We start from the raw sequence: 21,062 nt of genomic DNA on the forward strand, positions 1-21,062 counted from the left end.
GCGTTTCCCACACTGCTCTTCCTGCTGGGGCATGTTGCAACAGCTTGGTTTAAAACAAGCCCTCCGCCCCCAGCACACCACAGTACTGTCTTTACTTATTCACCGACAGAAAAACGTCTTGACTCAGTACATGACTCATACATATCAGAGCTGTGAAATATGTGTACAAACTTGTCTGTTTCCATTCGTTGAACACATCTGACCTTCATTTCTTCATGTGGAACAAAAAAAAGCTTTTCCAGTTTACGCTTCAAGATCTCTTAAGAAGGCTGCTTTATCTTAATCTCGGTGAACTTGAGTGGTTTCCCGGAACTTTGCAGCACCTGCTGGGTTCCCCCCGAGGCCCGCGGCCGGGTGGAGCGGTCGCTTCAATCCCTTGACCCCAGCTAACCTGCCACCTTCCAGCCGGATCACAGCTTTCCCTGTCAGGAGCCGCCAAATTAAAACTCACGGCTGCTTTATCTGCTCGCTTTACTTCAAAGGTGGCTCAACCTGGGTTTGGAAAATTAGGCCTTTGGGTCCACAGGAGTCTCGTGTCAGAGTAACAATGATTTACGATGCATTAGGGGACTGCTGAGCTAATAGCGCCAGGGGTCATAAAGCACATGATCCCAAAGTGCATAAATTTCCATGTACATCAGCAATTTTTCCAGAGAAATTCCATTCCATTTTTCCATTTCCCAAGAAAACGCATGAGAATAACCTATTTTTCATAATGTCATTTTTGTATAGTCTATTGACTGTTGCGATGAAGAAAGTCACCATATGACATTTTTATCTCACAATTCCTAGGGTGAAAAAAAGTCAGAATAGCAAGATAAACACTCAATTCCCTCATTTAGAATCTCGAATTTAAATCTTGAAATTAGCGGCGTTCCAAAAAAGAATGTTCGGAATGGCTTGTAAATTCAAAATTCTGTTTACCCGCTCAGAATTCAGATTTTGAAATGGTTTCAAAAAAAGTCAGAATTGTGAGAAATAAACTCAATTAGGCAACGGATTTAGGCTTGACATTATTTTGGCCGTTTCTATGCAGTGTCTGGATTTCAAAACCTCAAACAAAATAAACACCAAGTAGGCAGATTGCAAATTATTTTATTAAAATAATGCATATTCCTTTATTTTGCTCACAGACAACTCTCGGACACATCTGATGAAAAAAAAAAAAAAATCAACAGAGCTGCACTCTAACAAACACGTTAGCCATATCGGAGCAGTACTTAATTCTCCGTCCAAGTGCAAGCACAAATAGACGTTAGCAGCTAAATATGGACCATTTACTCTCTGGGTGGTGAAGTCAGTCTCCATCTGCGCTTCCGACGGGCAAAAATACTTCCTGCTGTTTGCCAGAACATTTCCTGATCGCCAAGGCGAGTCCGGACAAGTCAAGCGGATCTTAAAACAGCTCGGTCCATTTTTATAGCGATCGTACGTGAGAAAGCCACTAACAGAAACTCAGATAAAGCTGGATGAAACTGTTCTCAAAATGCTCATATATAGTGTCAAAATATAGTTTATCAAGCAATATTTTATCAACTTGGACGCATCTTTAAAAAGACAAAAAATGCCAGTCTCAAAATTAGTATTAGGAACGTTTGGTTACGTACTGAAACGACTTGACGAAGAGTCTATGGTTCAAAAGTCTACTTACCGTACGAACATTCAAACAAAATAGGATTCGTTTAAAACGCGAATTCGTTATGACATCAACAATAGCATCCGGGTAATGTTCGCGGGATTGACTGACTGAATAATCGAGCCTGTCAATCATCTTTATTAATACTTGCTAGTGTCTTTGTAAACCTGTTGTTCTATATAAATCTGATGATGATTGGAATCATCTGAGTCGCGGGAACAGTCTGATGAAGAGGATCATGCTGATGAAGGTGAAGGAGACCACGATGAGCATCAGCCACAGGAACCAGTTGACGGATTTCTTGGCGTGTTGTTCCAGACGGTCGGACTCGGTCTTCAGCTTCTCGAAGTTCATGTCGGCCTGACGCACAGACTGAGTGAGAGTCTGAAGAGAGAGGTTTACAGCCGGTTAACTGCTGTGAGACGCAGCAGACATCTTTTAATCGGAGTGTGTTAAGGGTTAAGAGTTCAAAAAGCTCATGTTAGTTTCTATGCCGTTTTGTAATGCTATGTTTCTGTAGTAACAGCACATTCATGTTTGAAAGCTAAATAATAAGAATAACACTAATTCATTTTAATAAACCAGTCTTTTCAAGCTGCTACTTTACATTTATAAATGCTTATTAATGTGGTAATTTTCACTAAAAAATGTAATAATAGTTAAAGACTATTATTATATTAATAAAACATAATACTGAATTTTTATAACACTATTTTATAATAATATTATTATTATTAATATTATACATTTGAATATGCAGATTTAGCAATAATAAAAAGATGAAGTGTGCGCAAACAATGAATACAAATATGTTTACAGAATACATATAGAATATTAAAAAAAAATCACAATATTTGTTTTGTTCTTTAGATTTGCAAAAAAATAATAATAATGATAATAGTAATTATTTAAAATTATTTCAATAAAAAAAGTGTTTTATTTTTTTGAGCAATAATTAATTTGAGGCAGATAAATGGTGACCACTTTGCTAGATTGGATGCAAAAAATAAAATTGTATTACAGTAATATATACTATATTATAAATATGCAATAACATCAATTATAACATTATTTTATTAATAAAGTATAATATAATTCTCAATAATAATAATAATGGTAATGTAATATAATATATACATATTAACTGTATTACATTAATTAATTACAATATATTTATATTATATAATATTATTATTATTGTTAGCAAATATAAAAATAATGTTGTATTACAATAACAAGAATTGACTGTCAATCAGGAATGAGAATGATTAAAATATGTTGTTGATTAAAATATGTACACACATGTTCTCTGCTGTCAGAGGATGGGTATTACTGTCAGAAATATGCACTTAACGTCATATATATAGACAGCAGATTACTGACAGCTGTGTAGAGAGGAAAGCATCAGACCTGGTTGTCCTGCTTGATGATGTTCTGGGCCGCGAGCGAGTTGTTCTTGAGGTTGCGAGCGAGGTTCAGCATGTCATCGGCCAGTTTCTCCTGCAGGTTGTTATGATGCTTCAGAATAGCGTCCAGCTCTGCCGCAGACTGCTGCTCATCTACAGGAATACTCCTGAAAACACAGCAGAAAAGAACTGAATACTGTAGATATCAGTGACACCTTCACACAGATCACCAATGAGAGAGCGCCACCTACTTTCTGTGTCTGAGATCTGTCTCCAGTGAACCTAGCCATGAAGAACAACAACAACAATGATTCACGTATGACATTTCATTTCTTAAAATGAAGCATTTAAATATTCAAATATAACACTTACCGGAATATGATAAACCCTGTTAAAAACAAAATAAAGAGTCTGTAAAAATTAAATTTTCACACTGTAAAAAAAAAAATGCTAAAGAATTTTCTTAATTAGTATATTAGTCTCAAAAAAGCAAATTCTATATAATTATATATGTATATGAAGTAAATGTCAACTGGAATAAAAATAATAATTAATATAATTTACAATATATTTATAATTTAATTATATATATATATATATATATATATATATATATATATATATATATATATATATATATATATATATATATAAATATATAATCTATATTATATTTCTGTTTAATCTACTTTATTTTAGTTAGTTGCCAGAGCAGTACATCTCATGTTCATTTAGTTTAAGTACTAAAAGAACTATATATATATATATATATATATATATATATATATATATATATATATATATATATATATATATATATGTATAAAAATTAACTATTAAAAATGAATTAAATGAAAACTGATATTTCAAATATTATAATTAAATCTATAATACCAATAATACTCAAATAACACTGATCAAAGTTTTGTACATGTCTTGAATTAGGTTTATTTTTCTTGCACCTTTTGGTGATTTTTTTTGTTTCGTTTTTGTTTTAATCATACATATAACTAACACTTAATGATGTTTCTAGCAGTCTAGTCAGTTAGGTTTCTTGCTTCAGTCAATTTTGGGTTTATAAAGGTACAACACTAAAGATTTTGAAATAGCATAAAAACAAACTGGAAAAGAGGAAAGAGTCGTACGGTGCTCATCAGCTCCTTCCTCATTTCTCCGGCACATCGCGCTTTGCTCTGAATGTGCACCGTCTTACTGGCCGGCGTTCTCTCGCTGGACATCGTCGGCATTCGTCCAGGAGCCAGAAACTGATTGGCTAAAGACTTCTCTGCTGGAGATGGCTAGAAACAAAACAAAGCGTTTCTACACACAATCATGGACTCATTTTACTGTCATTGAGCAGGTGGTGATTATAACGACTGACCAGTTTGTCTGCCTCTAAGAGACCCTTGAGGAAGTCCACCTTGCGGTGATAGTCCGTCAGGATTTCGGCTGTTGGTTTGCTGAGGGAACAATCAGAAATCAATCATGACTCTTCATCTACATCACTATCACAGCTGTAGGAGAAACACCTTCAGCCGTTTTATCTCAACATCACTCTTGGATTTCATTTTCAATCAATAGATGTTGAAATGTTTTTTTTTTTTTTTTAAGGATATGATTGATAAAAGCCTGTAATTTTCAAAAAAAATTACCTGGGACTCTTTTTAAGGGCAACAAGCATCTCCTCAAGAGCACCAACGTACTTGAAAAGACAAATGTAAATCTATTAAATATGATTTCCTGCTGAAAAATTATAATGAACATATTACATTACACTCAAAAAATATCCACAGCAAAAACAGAAAGCAAATAAGACACTGACTGAATGAATGTATGTGTGTGTACACATATATACACACACGTATTTTACTGCATATGACGCTGGCAATATTTGTTGTATCATGCAGAATATTCTCTTGTGCAAAAATATAAAGAACAGAAGTAAACGTAAAATGCAGCGTCGTTATTACATTACCTTCTCGAGTCTCCATTCTGTCTCATTTCTACTCTCTGAAGCTAAAGACTCACAGCGCGATAATAACCTGATAAAATTAGTCTCTAGTCTGGACGTGGCCATATTTGACACTGCAAGCGGAAGTCGCTCGGGTTTCACGGACAGCAAGGCGGAAGAGAGCGACAAATTAAGAGTCCTTCGTGTTTACGCAGGAGCGGTTGGTTGTCAATAACGTATGAAAATGTATTAAACATTTAAAAACAAATATACAAGACACATTAACTTGTAACACGTTAATATTCATAGCTTAAAAATAGTTAATTCAAGCAGAAAAAAGCTAATTAAATATCCCCCCGTGATGATGCATATAATTTAATTAGCTCTTCGCTTACGAAAATTTACCATTGTTTTACAGCAAAAAAAAAAAAAAATGTATATATATATATATATATATATATATATATATATGAAAGCAAACATGGTTAATATAGTTAAACCATGGTTTTGCTACGTTAACCATAGTAAAACGGTGTTAATTGTAATCCATACGCAAAAATAAATAAATAAATAACATAAATACTAAAAACGAATACTAGAAACAAAGTGCTCATCCAGTAATGATACTGACAACTTGATGATCTGATTTATGATGAAAAATCCCACAGCAAATATATTTAGAGGGACACAGAAGCCAATTAGTAAGCAATAATTGTCACTGTTGATGATTAATGAATTTATTACTGTATAAAAACAGGCTACATTCTAGAGATCAGTGATGGTAAGAGATAAGCTGCAACAAATGTATCTATTTGGGATTGTTATTATTAATATTAGTATTAATGCAAAATTTAACGTATTTTCTTTGAAAGGATTACCAGTTATAAAAAAAAAATAATAAAAAAAAATGTTTTGCTAAGTATCATCTACTAAGTGCAGTATCATCTCTGGACGAGCTGGTAGTTTAATCAAAAACCAAATAGCAGCTTTACATTTAAACTCACAGGTAAAGCCTCATTCTCACCTAAACCCAGCCGTTGATCCGCGAAAGCTTCTGTGGTTTTATTCACAAACAGATCATTCAGATCAAGACTGAATCACACAGAAATAAACTTACAGAGGAGTGAAGTGAGTTTGTTGAACGTGTAATCATCAATATCAGCAATATCAAATTAACCAAATGACTCACTGAAATGAAACAAGCTCAACCTGATTAATTTACTGTAAGTGATGCTTCATTTTGAAAACATGATGCCCAAATATGCATCTTACCTTCAGTTCATAATTGCTATTTTTAATTTTATAAAATCTAACACACACACACACACAAACAAGTTTCCAAAAACTTTACTATTGGAAATGATGTCATGTCATATTCTGCAGACTAATAAAAATAATATTAATAGTAACTTTCTGGTAATGGTTGCTGTCTTTACTCATTCCCGACCAAATTAACAAACACATGGGAAACAAAACTGATCAATAAAAGCAATAATCTACAGGGAACAGATAGATTATACTGACTGAGAACAAGTATTTTTTTCATTAAAATTTAGTAAGTCAAAATAGAAATGTAATTATAAAATGTAAGAGACCATTTTTTTCTAATTAATATAGAAACTTAATAATTGTACCCACTTCTTGATGCACTTTATAAATAAACTAGAAGCTTAAAAGAGAAAATTTATCAAGATATATATATTTTTTTAATGAGTCAGTCCAAGACAAATGTCCTTTTGGGAGAAGTGGTGCAATTCAGTTCCATCACGTAGCGTCTGAAAATAAAGACTCTGGATGATTCGCAATTGGGTAACCTCCAGATGAACTGGATTTGAAACTTTTTTGTGTGTGTGTCATTAAATTTGAAATATGAATGTACTTAGAAAATATCTTTCAAAACAACAAATGCTCCTTTAAGTTTAGATGACTTACATGATCCTTCCTTAAAAGGATATTTCACACAAAAATGAAAGTTCTGTCATTAACTACTCACCCTCCGTTCATCTTCAGAACTCAAATTATGATATTTTTGATGAAATCCGAGAGCTTCTTGACTCTGCATAGACTCTGCATGTGTTTTGTAATAATTCATCATTACATAATCAAAAGTTATATGTCACTAATGTACCACATGTATCAACTAACTCTTATGTATGCTTAACATTTATAGCAGCATTAGTCGCTATATGTTTTCAGTCTAAAATACATGTTTGAGCTGTCTCAACTGAAAATATCTCGCTCTGAAATCTCTTAAAATATGTCAGTGTCATTGTTTTGTGTCAAGATGTTTCCTTCTAAGGCATTTTTGTAAAAGTTGCTTAAATCTTAATTTAACTAAGGCCTAGTCCTGGCTTAAGCTAAGCCCTGTTTGTGAAACCAGGCTTATAAGTTTAGTGTTTCTAGTGTGTGTGTTATCATTTCTTTCTATCAGAGGTCTATGTAACATTGATGCATCTTTGAAATTTCTAAACTCTAAACACTTGTATTTTTTGTTCTTGAGTTGCTCAAGATCAGAATCAACTGTGAAGTGAACAATCATTCACAACATTGGCCACTGTGATATTTTCTGCAGTAATATGTGAGATAACATAATAATAATATGATTATAATACTTTGAATGTTTGTGTATTACTTGGTGCTAAATTCCTTTAGTGCTGCATTTTATAATATTTAAATCATAATTGTCGATGCTGTTTTGGGTCTATTCTAGATCAAACTTCAAGTGTGAACAGACACCAACAATGTCAAGATCAGCTTTTCCAGGTCAAGATGGTGAAGAGGTGTTAAAATAAAGAAAAATCTTTCTACGTTGATATTAGAAGCTAATTTATCTTTTGTTTTGGAGTTTTCTGAAGTGGAGTTATGTCTATCAAACAACCAACAAAAATGTTGTGCCCCTTTCAAAAGCAAAACACATTTAAGAGTAAATCATATAGAAATATATTTTGTTAAACAATATTGTTAGCTTGATTGTTGTTTGTTTCAGATTGACTGATGTCTGTTACCTAAACATGAATGTAATGAATAAAACAGCTTTTATTTGTCTTTATAGTCTTATAAATAAAATCTGAAGTTGTATGTGTTTGAATGAATGTATTCTTTGATTCTGTAATATAAACACATAATGATTTAAAATGGCAAAAAGCAATATATTTGTAGTACCATTCAAAAGTTTGGGGATTTTATTTATTAATTTAGTTTTATTTTTAAAAAAAAAGTAAAAAAAAAAAAAAAAAAACGGAAATTTATTAACTATTATCAGTTAAAATAACTGATCCCTGTTGTAATTTTTATATATAAAAAAATAATTTGCTTATAAAATTATTTTCTAAAATATAATACATTTTGGAATTTTCAGCAGCCATGACTCCAAATATTTGTAAAGCTTGGTTTTTTAGACATTTAATGGGTAACACTTTACAGTAAGGTTCATTAGTTAACATTATTGAATGAACTAAGCATAAACAATACTTCTACAGAATTTCTTATTCTTAGTTAATGTTAATCTCAACATTTACTAATGCATTTACTAATGCAAAAGTTTTACACTGTGAATTAGCATGAACTAACAATGGATGACTGTATTTTTCTTAACTAATATTAACAAAGATGAATGATTGTAATAAATGTATTGTTCATTGTTTGTACATGTTAGTTAATACATGAACTAACATGAACTAATGAAAACATTGTAAAATGTTACCATTTCATTTGAATGTGTTTACTGTAGTATATAATGAGCAGATTTAAAAGCTCTGTTTGCTCTAAAATGTGTGTGTGTGTGTGTGGTGTTATAATCCAGTTTGTAAATTCATGAGATGAGGATTACATTACATTAAAATCTATATGTATCAATTAAACTGCAGTAAGTCTTCTGGTTTCTCTTTGCTGAATGTATTAATGCACTGTTTTTCATTGTCTTGTTGCAGTCGTCTGCTCAGAATCTGTTTTCTCACAGCTGTGGGTTAGTTGACTTCAGGTCTGGTTTGGTTAAATGTCAAGTTTGTGTAAAGAGTCACACCTTGTAGAAAACATCAGTGCATGGGCCTTTAATAATCTTCACATCTCTTACACTTCATTGCTAAGTGTTCTTGCTGGTTTCCTCTTTTATTCTGCAGAAGCATTTCTGCTCAGTTTGGCCTGCGTTATTATAATGCACATCATTTATATAACCACAGAATGAGGGCGATGCAGCTTTTACTCTTTGGTGTGTTTATGTCACTCAGTTTTTATGATTTGAATGATTTTGTCTTGATTAAATAAATCTAAGAAATCTGTGTCTCTTCACACGTCTGCTGCTGGTGTGTTCACAGAGAGTTCAACTGTTAATCGTGTGAATTTAGCAGAAAATTTAACTTGTCAGATTGATGGAAAAGACATTTATTGGGCTTTCCAGAAACTGTTCTGATAGTGAAAACCTTTCACATCAGAAACTACTGTACAGTATCTCTTATGTAAGAGCCTATATAAATATAACTAACACCCTTCTGTAGTTTTCTGAAGTGGAGTTTCATTTTCGTTCCATTTCAAAAATCCCAAAATGAAACCTACACAAACATAATCAAGTGTAAACCATACAGTCTAATAGAAATGTATTATTAATTATTATTTATTCTCCTAAATAATAAAGGTATAATATCCTTGGATTGACGTTTGCGGAGTTGGCTAATGCAAAATTCCCAAGCACTTTTCAGAATAGTTTCTCTCTTTGTTCTTCCCTTGATAAGTAAAAAGTTTTAAAAAAATAATAAAACAAGGGCTGCTTACTAACTGAAAAATACCTTCATGTTTTTTCGACTTGGATATCTTTTATATAGGTTTGTTTACATGTATACAAACAGACTTTAAATAGTGCCCTCTATCTGCTGATTTAAGTAGCACAAGTAAACTTCACTCAGACTGGATATTTATCAATAAAATATATTAAACTACAATTAATAAACGTGTTAAAAATCCCCTCATGTTTTTCAGATTCAATGCACCAAGTTTTATTGAATTACACAAGTTCGGTTTTGAGGCTTTTGAGTAGGCTAATGCCCTTATAAACTATTGTTTTGTGTCCATCTATTTTGTATATAACCTATTTCTGTGGCAGTATATACATTTATATTATTTCTTTAGTCGAATCTGTTAAACTGGTAACTGTTATTTGAGGTGAAGTTGATTAAATCTTAAGGTTGGTCAACCTTATAAATCCAGAAGGCTTACCTTTGTAACAAACTTAAAGGGTTAGTTCACCCCAAAATTAAAATTAGGCTGCGTTTCACCCCCGATGTATCCTAGGTGCATATGACTTTCTTCTTTCAGACGAATCCAGTAGGGGTTATATAAAAAATTGTCTTTGATCTTTCAAGCTCTATCATTGCAGTCATTGGGTGTTGCTTTGCTTCAGTCCAAAAGAAGTGAAATAAAAAGAGCCCTTCTGTAAAAAAAAGAGTCTCACACGGCTTCGGAGGGTGAACAAAGTCCTCCTCTAGCGACTCCAAAGTCTCTTTAAGACAAGTCATGTCACTCGGTGGCCATCTTTGAAACGCCTCTCAGGCATACAAGTGCAGCTCCTGTCTCTTCGAATGGGGAAACATCAAATTCTCCAAAACTGTTCACTAAGCTTACGATTAAATTTCATATCTGAAATCTCCAAAGAAATCTGACAACAACTGTGTCATAAATGTTGTTACTTTTGCTCAAATAGCGTTATAAAAAGCGTATTTCTCAGGCTACATCAGTCAGTGCACATGCACAGTCCTAAGAGCAACCTGGACGATAACGACAGCTGCAGTGATGCACTGACTTCACTGATCAGCGATTGGCTCTTTCATTCAGAAGGCGTGGCTTCCTGCGATTGAGCAGCCATATTGAGCGTTGTATTGTTTCCCCAACTAACTAAACTAACCTCCAACTAAAACTTTACAAAAATGTTCTACGAATGATGTATAAACAGCATTTTTATGCTAACGTTTTTAGAACATTATTTTAGAACAACTTTGAATGAACATTCTATAAATGTCACTACAAGAATCCTAACTTTAAGAGAACATTGCCAGATGTTCTTTTCTAATCAGAGTGTTATCTGTATCCAAGTCCCAGAGGCCGTATGAAAAAAAATGGCGGCTAAAAAGACTAGCATACTTACACTTGTTCAGTACAGACATGTCTGAAATCCACACTTGCTCACTTGAAACCAGGTCAGCAAAACCACATGCCGGAACTGTCTGGAAACACCACATCAGCTTACAAGTTTGGCCTGAAGTGTTGCTTGGAAAACAACAGCTTCAAAATTAGACCTAGCTCAGCAGCTAATATAGCAAATTAATGAATCAAAAGTAAAACCTATAGACAGTTGAAGTTACTTTACCAAATCAGACACTTTATCTCATGCACTTTCACCTACTTCTTAAATGCTTTAATATAGCAGTAAACAGTCTGGTCAGTGCAAGTTCAGCTTCCTCTATTCAAGGGTGTCTGGTGGTTTCCTCTTGATTTTTTTTCTGTATATATGTGGTAGAATTTCCGCTCAGACTCGTGTAAGTTACCCACCTAACTGCATATGAGCAAAACAACCACAGAATGAGGACGGCGCAGCTTTTACTCCTCTGTAAGTTTCTCAGTGTAATTTCAAAGTAATCTTCACATGACTGAATAGTTTTCAAGATGGATTTCAAGAGTTTTGTGTTTTACCTTCACAGTTCCACTGGTGTGGTGTCAAACTACAGGGAGTTTAATTGTTAAACGGGTGAATCTAGGAGAAAATGTGACTTTAGACTGTCAGATTGATATCAAAGATATATATTGGATTTTCCAAAAACTGACAGATTCACCAGTGCAGATACTGCGGACTTACTCATCAGATTCTACATCATTTAAATTACAAGTTAAAAGACTGAAAGACAAATATTCATCACTTATTTTGAGCCGTTTATTTATTAGGAACATAACTATCAATGAAATAGGAATATATTATTGTGCAAAACCAGGCACAACTCTACAGATCAGCAATGGCACCAGACTTTACACCACTGGTAAGTATTTCTAAATTACATTTACGATTAACACATCGAGTGTTATTAGCATATACTAAGTTTATAACTAAAATTTATTGGTGTTACTGAAATGTGTTTTTACCTTTATCAGAGGTTTTAATTATATTTGCACTAAAAGCACAAAACTGATACAATTCTTCTATTTAACCAGAATCTGTGCATGACCAAAATAAAACAGAATACAACAATAATATTCAACCATATTGTAAAACAGAACCCAATTTTGATAAGATTCTGACCATTGCATCCTTCGTGTTGAACGCTGTGCTGATTATTGCACTAACAGGTGAGAGCAAGTTGAAAGTGCATAAAACATTATCAAAAATTCAAATTAATCTCCTCAGTTTCATTTAAATTAAGTGTATTCCTTTATGAAGAGTTTCTTTGTAACCTACTGAAGTATTGCTTTATTATGCATGTGTATTATATTCATGACGATAACTGTAATGTATCGCGTTACCTCAGGTCTGTTAATACTCAAACTTAAGAAGCCAAGAAAAAGTCGACCCCAGATTGTCAAACCAGTGTCGCTTGAGGACTTCAACTCTGTAGAGGTAAGACTTATATTACTGAATGATTCAGTCACCATTTCTGTTCATAGTATGAAATAGTACAGTGATATTTCCGAGCAACAACTAAAGTTCTTTCTAGTGTTTCTCAACTTGCTAAAGGTGTTTCGAAACTCATTAGTTGTGAAACGATGGTGAAATATATAATTCTTCAGAGTTTACAACTCATAGTTTCGCAAAACATCTAAAATAGCTTCTGGATGCTCAACGATTTCACAAATGTTTGACAAAATCAACCAAACTTGTTCATATGTGTGGTGAAGAGGAGGTTTATAAAGTGGCTAATTTCTTTGTTATTGTTTCTCGTAGTATTCCGAAATCGAGCCGTCCACAAATTCCAGAGAAAATCCCATTCAGCTAAACAGCACTTACGAACTTCTTCAGAATCCAAAGCCACATCCTACACAATCATGAGCAGAGATCAGCACATCTTGCAGTCAACAAACTGTTAATGTGTTGGTTTAACACCTTCTGTGAGCCTACACCTTTTCCCTCAGTGTTTCCATTGCTGTTTGAATGAAACCATGTTACTTTCTTATTTATAAAATACACCATTTTGTTCTGTGCTGCTACCAAGTACTTTATAAAACATGTTAACAGATCAATCTAGATCGATGTGGTTACAGTTTACTATAAGGTTCAATATGTTACATTGCATTACAATGGAAAATACTAATGCTAATGCTAATTCTACACATACAAATACATTGTTAACATTTCAAATTAACGTATATCAACAGTATCAGTATATTTATGAATTAAAATAAACCCAGATTAGTAAATACTGTAGACATTGGTGTTCATTAACGCTAAGTAATTAATTAACTCATGTAAACAAGTATAATTAGTTTATTGTAAAGTAAATTATTTGGTTTTGAGAAACAAAGATGCTAAATGATTGTTATAGGTTTAATGTGGTTATCCATGCTGGTTTATTGGATGATTTAGTTGGTGTTTATCTGCCCTCTCAAATCTAACCAGCTCACAATTACCCCAAAAAACATCACACTAAATCAGAAAGCCACTATTTCCTAGTGGACGACCTTGAATAAAAGTGCAAAAACATTGATTTACATAACACATAGACGCTTACAACAGTGACTCTTTTACCATGTTTGTATCATGCACAGATTGGTAAATGTGCCACTTCCTGTTTCTGAAGAACAAGTCGAGAATAACATGCAAGATAAAAATCTAGTTAAAAGGTCAGGAGTTAAAGGATTGCTGCAATGCAATGTTTAATGTTTCAGGAGAATTGTTTTCTTCATTAAAGTGTTGTAACATACACTTGTACTCAAACACATTTTAAGAGTTTTTTATTTGACATTTGTACATTTTTGCACAACATCTATACACAACCAGGGCTGTAACCACCATAGACATCGAGGGAAATCAGTCTAAATGCTGTTGTCAGTGTCAAAATGATTAATACAAGTCTTGACCAATCAAATCAGAGTAGGCGGTAATGTCCCGTGATGCAATAACGCAAAATATGGCCATTTTTGTATCTTTTACATGATTCATGTCATTCCTGAAACTGAGCTTGATCAGACAAGAAAGGTTTGCGTTTTCGCCATATTCGCCATACAAATTAATGAAAGTGTGCATGCTTTAGTTACAAATGATTCCTTTCCTACTAGAATTAGATTTAGCATTTCTTTGACCGTTCTATTCCTATACCTTATTAAAAATGCTCAATGCTGAAGAAATGGTTACGGCCTTGTACACAACAAACAGTCATTATTTTCTACTGTATAGTTATATTCAACGAAAACGACGTTTATTAAATTAAATGTACACGGCAATGGAACGAATCCACCATATCTAGTATTCAGGAAGGATAACAGCACAATGAAGTGAACGACAAACAATAAATAGAGTTCGATTTCAATTCTTCACATCCTAACACCAGATCTTCCTGTTCAGTAGATTCACATTATGCAAATCTACGGTTAAGAAACGTCGCTCGGAATTAGTATTTCTCCATCAATAAATAATCGATATATCTGTGTTTGATTGAAGCATTTATACAAGCAAATACTGTGGTGCACACATCAAAACAATAAAACGCATTCGGAATGCAACACACGAAATGGAATGTGATGCGGTGGATGACATCAGTCCATTCGGATCTTCTGATTGGTCATCCTGTAGATGATGCTGTCGTATCCGGGATCCATGTTCCAGAGGTTGTAGGAGATCACGATGACGGATAAAGCTAAGACGATCATCAGCCACAGGACAATGTTAAAGACCACGGCGTAATTGTAGTCGTACTTGTAGGCCAGGTTGTAAGGGCTGCCTGGGTTACTCTGAAACAACCACACGCTAGGGTTAAATATAGGTCAACGTTCAAAAGCAGGTCAGCGAAGGAGGTTTCTACTGTACTGTAACCAACTTTTTGTTTTGGAACAAAAAAAGCAGGTGAGGGTCGCTACGATAAAACTATATGCTACCATTTCTAAAAATTAATTAAACACATACTAGAGCTTGCTATACAACCACTACTGGCTACACTAGTAAAATGTCTTACAGAAATGGTCTTGATTCGATTCTTTCTTCTCGTACCCTGACAAATAAGAATAAGACTGGAAATGTGGACCTGACCCAACATGAAGTTATTCTTAATTAAAGTAAACATTTGCTTATGGAAAAGCTTATTGCGATTAACTTACGATCTGCTTGGACTCGAGGATGGAGCGTGACTTCCTGGTCAGAGGGGCTTCGAACGTCTTCACAGTCACGACTTCTACAACCGCGTTGTTTGCGTAGACACTGGCGACGTCGTCTGCGAACTTCATCCATGCACAGACAAACAGATTTTAGTATATAAGCGTTAATAACAGCAGTACTGTTTATATATTATTAAGTATTATTAAAAAAAACTGATATTTTGCAGCTGGAACTAAATATAGAAACGTATATATGAAAATGATTATACATTGTAATAATTGAATAATGAAATTCATGTAATGAATCAATTAAATTTAATGAACAATAATGATTTTAAGTTCATTACTAGTTAAAGATAAATTTGATAAATGTGAAGATATCTAAATGATTTCACAGTAATGTTTAAAATCCAAGTTTTTGGCAAAAAAAAAAAATTATAAATGTGTCATATTTCAGCTTAAATTTAAAAAGAAAATAAAGTGAACAACAAAGCATATTACCTTTTTTTTGGTTAAAAGTGTAGATGCAAAAAAAAAAAATACATTTTTAGGCATCATTTCTTTAATCTTATCTTGGAAATATCTGTCACAAATCACACAAAAATCGACTTATTTCTAATAGAACATTTTAGCAACAAATGACATCTATATAAAAATCTTAAATAACATTAATTCTGTAATTATTGTAATATTCATTGTGATAATGAGAAATGTTGCCTTGAAAACAACTTGAAATATAATTATTTTATTTCAATAAAAAAAAAAATTAAAGTAACAAATTTAATGTTTAGTAAATAAGAGCGCTACAGCTAGTATTAATTTCATTAACTAAAACAAAGACTTTTTTTGTATATTTGATTTTTTTTCAATACACATTTATTTTATTTAAAGTAATGTAAATTTAATGTTTTAGTAAACAGTAAGTTAACACAGCTAGTGTTAATTTTGTTAACGAAAACTATGACGAAAAATGTTTGTCAACAAGGTTTTTTCCCTGATGAAAACGAGACGATGACGTAAACATAATTATGTCGTTAATTGATAACAGAGACTAAACGAAGAAAAATATTGTTGATGAAAAAAACAAGACTAAAATGTAGTTAAAAAACAAACAAAAACGTTACATTTTTTGTTAAAGTCAGTGGTTTGCGGATTGTGGATTGTGACGTTACTTACGCAACCTCTGTGCGGCAATGCGGTTTTTTTTTTGTCGTTGTTTTAAAAGAGAAACATTAATGCAATTTGGAATTACTATTAGGAATACCTCTGTTTTATTATTTGGGAGTAGATTTTTGTTAAGCCAGTTTCCATAATGTAGACACTAGACAGGGCAAGTATATCTCTGAGATCTTTGGAGTTTATTCAGCCTCTAATTGATATCCTATTATACGCTAACGTTAGATGAGGTCTAAACCATGCATACGAGTCGATATCCTATTGATCTGTGCTTAGTGGTGAAAGAGCAACTCCTGATGAAATGTTCAAATAAATTTCCCAAATGACAAAATACTTTTTCCCCTTTTCCCATCATTTTAACCATTATACAGTAAGGTGAAAGCTAAACTAAACCATTTAGTTGACTAAAACAGGTCGAGTTGACTACATATGATAAACACTAAAAGTTGACAAGACTAAATGAATAACAGCTGATAAAATGAAGATGATCTAAGCACAGACACAGACTGGTTACCTTCTGCAGAGCAGACGTCAGGATTCTGGTGGCGTCGGTGAACTGAGGGGAGTCTCGGCCGTAGCGCCGGACGATCTCCTCTAACCCCGCCAGCTCCAGAGAGTACAGGTCAGGAGCCGGGTCTTTGGCCAGATGCTTGTGTTTCTGCAACTGTGACAAAATACTTTAATATCACACAATCGATGCGGTTTAAATGATCGGTGGAAAAGGACAATTCTTTTTATGTTTTGACCCTCGCCACAGCAATTTAATCTGATTACAGACATTTGATATAGTTATTTTTTTTAAGAAGATTAAGAATGAAACACGAATTTTATATACATTTATGAAATGCATGAGCCAAACAAGCAGATGCAAGCATTAAGGCTAGATTAAAAATAAATTAATATCAAAAAGAACATAAAACCTCACCAGAGCTGAGATGTCGTACAGCACCTGAACCTCCGAGAGGAACAGAAGATCGGCCTGAAACACACCGAACACATTACAACCAGTTTATCTAGACCAGCGTCTAGTTCAGGAGGGGAAACTAAAACCACCATGGATCTACTGAACAATGGTTTCTATTTGTAACAACTACTTTCACATGTCGATTATTTCGGCAAGCTAAAATCCACTTCCTACCATGACCGAAAAACAGTCCACATCTGTAAAAAGTGTGTGAGCATTGCATAAATGAGTACACATAAATAACAGACATTTGAATGACTTATTCATGGACAAAGTCGGCCTCAGATTTGTGGTTCACTAAACCACTAATTTGTGTTATTGGCTTTTATTGCCACACGTGTTAGGTGACCATATCTTCACCTCGTTATTACGACTGAGAGAGATGAGAGGAAGGGACGTGAGGACGGATCCGTCCTGGGACAGCCGTCCTCGGATCTGCTGCAGGGTCACGGGCAGGTCCTCGAACACGGTGTTGGCCATTCCCATCATATACAGCCTCTGAAACACACAATCAAGACAGTGGTTTCTCTATGTACTAACTACAAACTACATATAATCTCATTATTATTTAATAGTTTTAATGTATTTTTTAATTAACAATTAACATTTAGTGCCATATCAGCACACAAGAATTAAAACAAGGCATAAAACAAATAAAAAGAACAAAAGGAATAATAGTTAAGACATAATTAGGCAAATGAGTATCTAATAGTACTGTAATATATATATATATATATATATACACACAAGCCTTTAATTAACATTTGACAAACAAAAACAAAACAAAAAATTTCCTTTTGCATTTTATTGCATCAGATTTCAAGTGATTTTCGGGGACATCTTTATCTGCAGAGCACATGCATGTCAAGAAATTGAAGTCACACCTCCTCACTTGGGGCGAGCTGCAAGACCACAGGCGTGCTGTCAGCAAACAGAGTGTGCACCGTGTTTGCCACACTGTCCAGGGTGAAGGGAACCGGCTGAAACCAGACAGAGAGACAGACAGACCGACAACAAGGTGCCGTCAGTCTCATGACACAAAATAAGGGAAGTCTTGCAGGGAATCTCCACGGTTAATCAATCCTAAAACATCCTCATTTTCTGGAACTTAAAAATTAGCTGTTGAACTTTATTTCTTTCTGTTTTCAGGGTCTAAGGGGAGTTATTTAACGTCACTCGTTCTTTTAAAGGTCAAAATGACAATCTACACGTTGAATCAAAGACATAAAAGCAAGAAAGTGCGAGACAAAAACCTGCTTATGCGTGCATGCACCACAGAACCTAAAATAACTGATGCATGTGAGAATGCATTACTCACATTTTCGAGGGGGTAAGAGGAAATGTTTTTCGGAAAGTCGAGGCTGTCCAAGCCACGCACGACGATCAGAGCATTTGCTCGCGGACGTTGGAACAGCGAACCGGCAGCCAGACCAGGCCAATCAAGATCCTACAAATAAAACCACAAGCTTACTACAGAGTTTCCATGAAGACATGACATGTGCCATTACAGGACTAAATAGATGTCACACCTCATGCACGGAGAAGCCCATGGTCAGGGCGACTAGATCAGGGATCTTTTCTCCTGATATGGGCCACTGTCCATCCCGAAAGGTGACGTACTGCGGGCTGCGCAAAACAGTCAAACTGTCACCCAAAACACCTGAGGAAAAAATAAAACAGGAAACAATGCAGATATATTCTCACAATCTTTCTTTGCAATAAGTCACACTTGCTTCGACATTTTAAAGTCTAATGCAATGACATTCAGAAATTTTGAGATGTGTGGAAAAGTTTGCAGGAAAAAAAAACATGTACAAAATGCATTAAAAATAAAAATACGATTTAACCAAATAACAAAATAAAAATTAGACTATAATACGTTTTTAAAATGGTTAAAAGAAATAAATATTTTTATACAAATAAATATATCAGTATGTCCTATAGTGAGCAGACAAGAAGAAATATAATATAACGTGACCAAAAAAAACAACAACAAAAAAACAAACGAATTACAATTATAATATGATTTTTTTTCCACAGTATAAATTGGGTATTCCTACATAATATAAATGCATTTCAAATTTCAGGTTGCACGAGAATAATCACACTTAATCATCATAATCATACATGTAAAAGCTTTGAAATCACTTGTTACTATCACAATGATCAGTTTAAAAACCACAATAATAGTATCATAACCATAATCCTGATCAACAATGTGAAACATGACTGTCACATGACCTGCTAGGGCTTCCTCATTCACGATCAACATTTAGTAACAAAACCATTTCTACTTAACAGCATAAAGCAGCATAAACACAATATCGTAGCAAAGGCACGTAGATTATTTGGACTACATTAATTTTAATTGTATAAACGAGAGCTATTGGACTGATTTACATGACCGCGGATTATGGCACCTCACTCCAGTCGCCATTATCTCATTAAACAATCGCTGAAAACACAACGACCCGGCAAAATAAAACCACGTACATCTACAAGATAAAGTATAACGTCAATTTACCTGATAAAAGGCATAACAGCGCAAACACCGTGTTAATAATTGCTCGATTCATCTCGGGAGGATTTTTTCTGACGGACTCCGCTTCCTCGCAATACCGGTCACGTGACCCGAGCCTACCGCGTGACGTCGTGCGTCATGACGTGTCTGCAGCGCCTCGGCTTTCACTGCGGGACTTTTAAACCACGTTTTCTCGTAATATCCTCGTTGTCCACTTGGAGGAGCTCTTGATCCGTCACTGAACGCTCGTTTCATGTCCCAGCCCCTGTGAGATGATCCTAACGCAGACCTCCAACACGTTCAGCAGAGAAGCATTATATGACACTTGATATTTAAAATAAACCACTAGGTCAAAGAGTAATATATTGAATATAAAGTCTGGGTTGAAATTAAAGGAAAATGCAGCATGCATCCATGGGTGGGATGCAGGCCGATCATCAGATTCTACTAATGATGAATCAGACATTGAGGATGTGTTTGGCAATTAGCTAAATATAGGGTACTGCTGCATATGGTAAAATTATGGCATTCTACTTTTCAAAAGTAGGGCATAAATAGTTGATGCACAACTGAAATGTATATTAATATTTTGAGTGCATGTGTTATTTCAATCAATGACATAAAAGCTGCATGCATACATATATACTTATAAACATGCAATTCCTATATAATTATAAAAGCATTAGAAAAATTATAGTTAGCGTGTTACAGGATACTGAAATTAACTTTCTAATATAGGCTACGTTCAGAAAACACATCATTTGCTCTTTCAGTCAATAACCAACTCAGAAAATCACCAAAATCATAATGCATTGAACACGATCGCTTCGAAAGCAATTCGTTTCCCGTCCCGTCTGGAGCGCGCCGCCGCTCTGACTGCCGAGCGCGACCACGTGACACGCCTCCTCTGATTTTTACATTCCATTAGGAAATTCAATAACCGACAATTAGAGTGACCCAGCGATCGGCCCACCCAACGGGACACTGCCGACACACATAACGCAGTTCCGTGACATCCATCAGAGCATGTGAATTATTTATTCATAATTAATTATTATGATTATCATCATCATCTTCATCAAAAAAAGTTCTCAACCATTTGTTTTAATATATTTATGAATCATACA

General features: G+C 34.2%; 3 protein-coding genes across 3 annotated transcripts; 1 reads left to right on the plus strand and 2 right to left on the minus strand.

Moving 5' to 3' along the window:
* Positions 1–1,079: 1,079 nt before the first annotated feature.
* On the minus strand, positions 1,080–5,180 carry LOC127942458 (vesicle transport protein USE1). Its single transcript, XM_052538156.1, has 8 exons — positions 5,018–5,180; positions 4,695–4,744; positions 4,424–4,502; positions 4,188–4,340; positions 3,415–3,430; positions 3,294–3,324; positions 3,047–3,209; positions 1,080–2,020 (listed from the first exon to the last, which is right to left on the minus strand). The coding sequence occupies exons 1-8, from the start codon at positions 5,117–5,119 to the stop codon at positions 1,838–1,840; spliced, it is 777 nt and encodes a 258-aa protein (XP_052394116.1). The 5' UTR covers positions 5,120–5,180; the 3' UTR covers positions 1,080–1,837.
* Positions 5,181–11,240: 6,060 nt separating this feature from the next.
* On the plus strand, positions 11,241–13,164 carry LOC127943210 (uncharacterized). The gene is made up of 5 exons (XM_052539451.1): positions 11,241–11,588; positions 11,680–12,012; positions 12,185–12,319; positions 12,499–12,587; positions 12,912–13,164. Exons 1-5 carry the CDS (start codon positions 11,561–11,563, stop codon positions 13,014–13,016), a joined length of 690 nt encoding a protein of 229 aa, XP_052395411.1. The 5' UTR covers positions 11,241–11,560; the 3' UTR covers positions 13,017–13,164.
* Positions 13,165–13,901: 737 nt separating this feature from the next.
* On the minus strand, positions 13,902–20,205 carry LOC127943209 (renin receptor-like). Its single transcript, XM_052539450.1, is given in 10 exon segments — positions 13,902–14,914; positions 15,278–15,397; positions 16,965–17,114; positions 17,376–17,429; positions 17,775–17,912; positions 18,299–18,394; positions 18,733–18,861; positions 18,944–19,074; positions 19,939–20,002; positions 20,005–20,205. Coding segments are annotated over 10 exon segments (1,263 nt in total). The 5' UTR covers positions 20,191–20,205; the 3' UTR covers positions 13,902–14,719.
* Between the last annotated feature and the right edge of the window lie 857 nt (positions 20,206–21,062).

This window comes from Carassius gibelio, chromosome A22 (genome assembly GCF_023724105.1).
Source record: "Carassius gibelio isolate Cgi1373 ecotype wild population from Czech Republic chromosome A22, carGib1.2-hapl.c, whole genome shotgun sequence".
Classification (NCBI taxonomy): Eukaryota; Metazoa; Chordata; class Actinopteri; order Cypriniformes; family Cyprinidae; genus Carassius; species Carassius gibelio.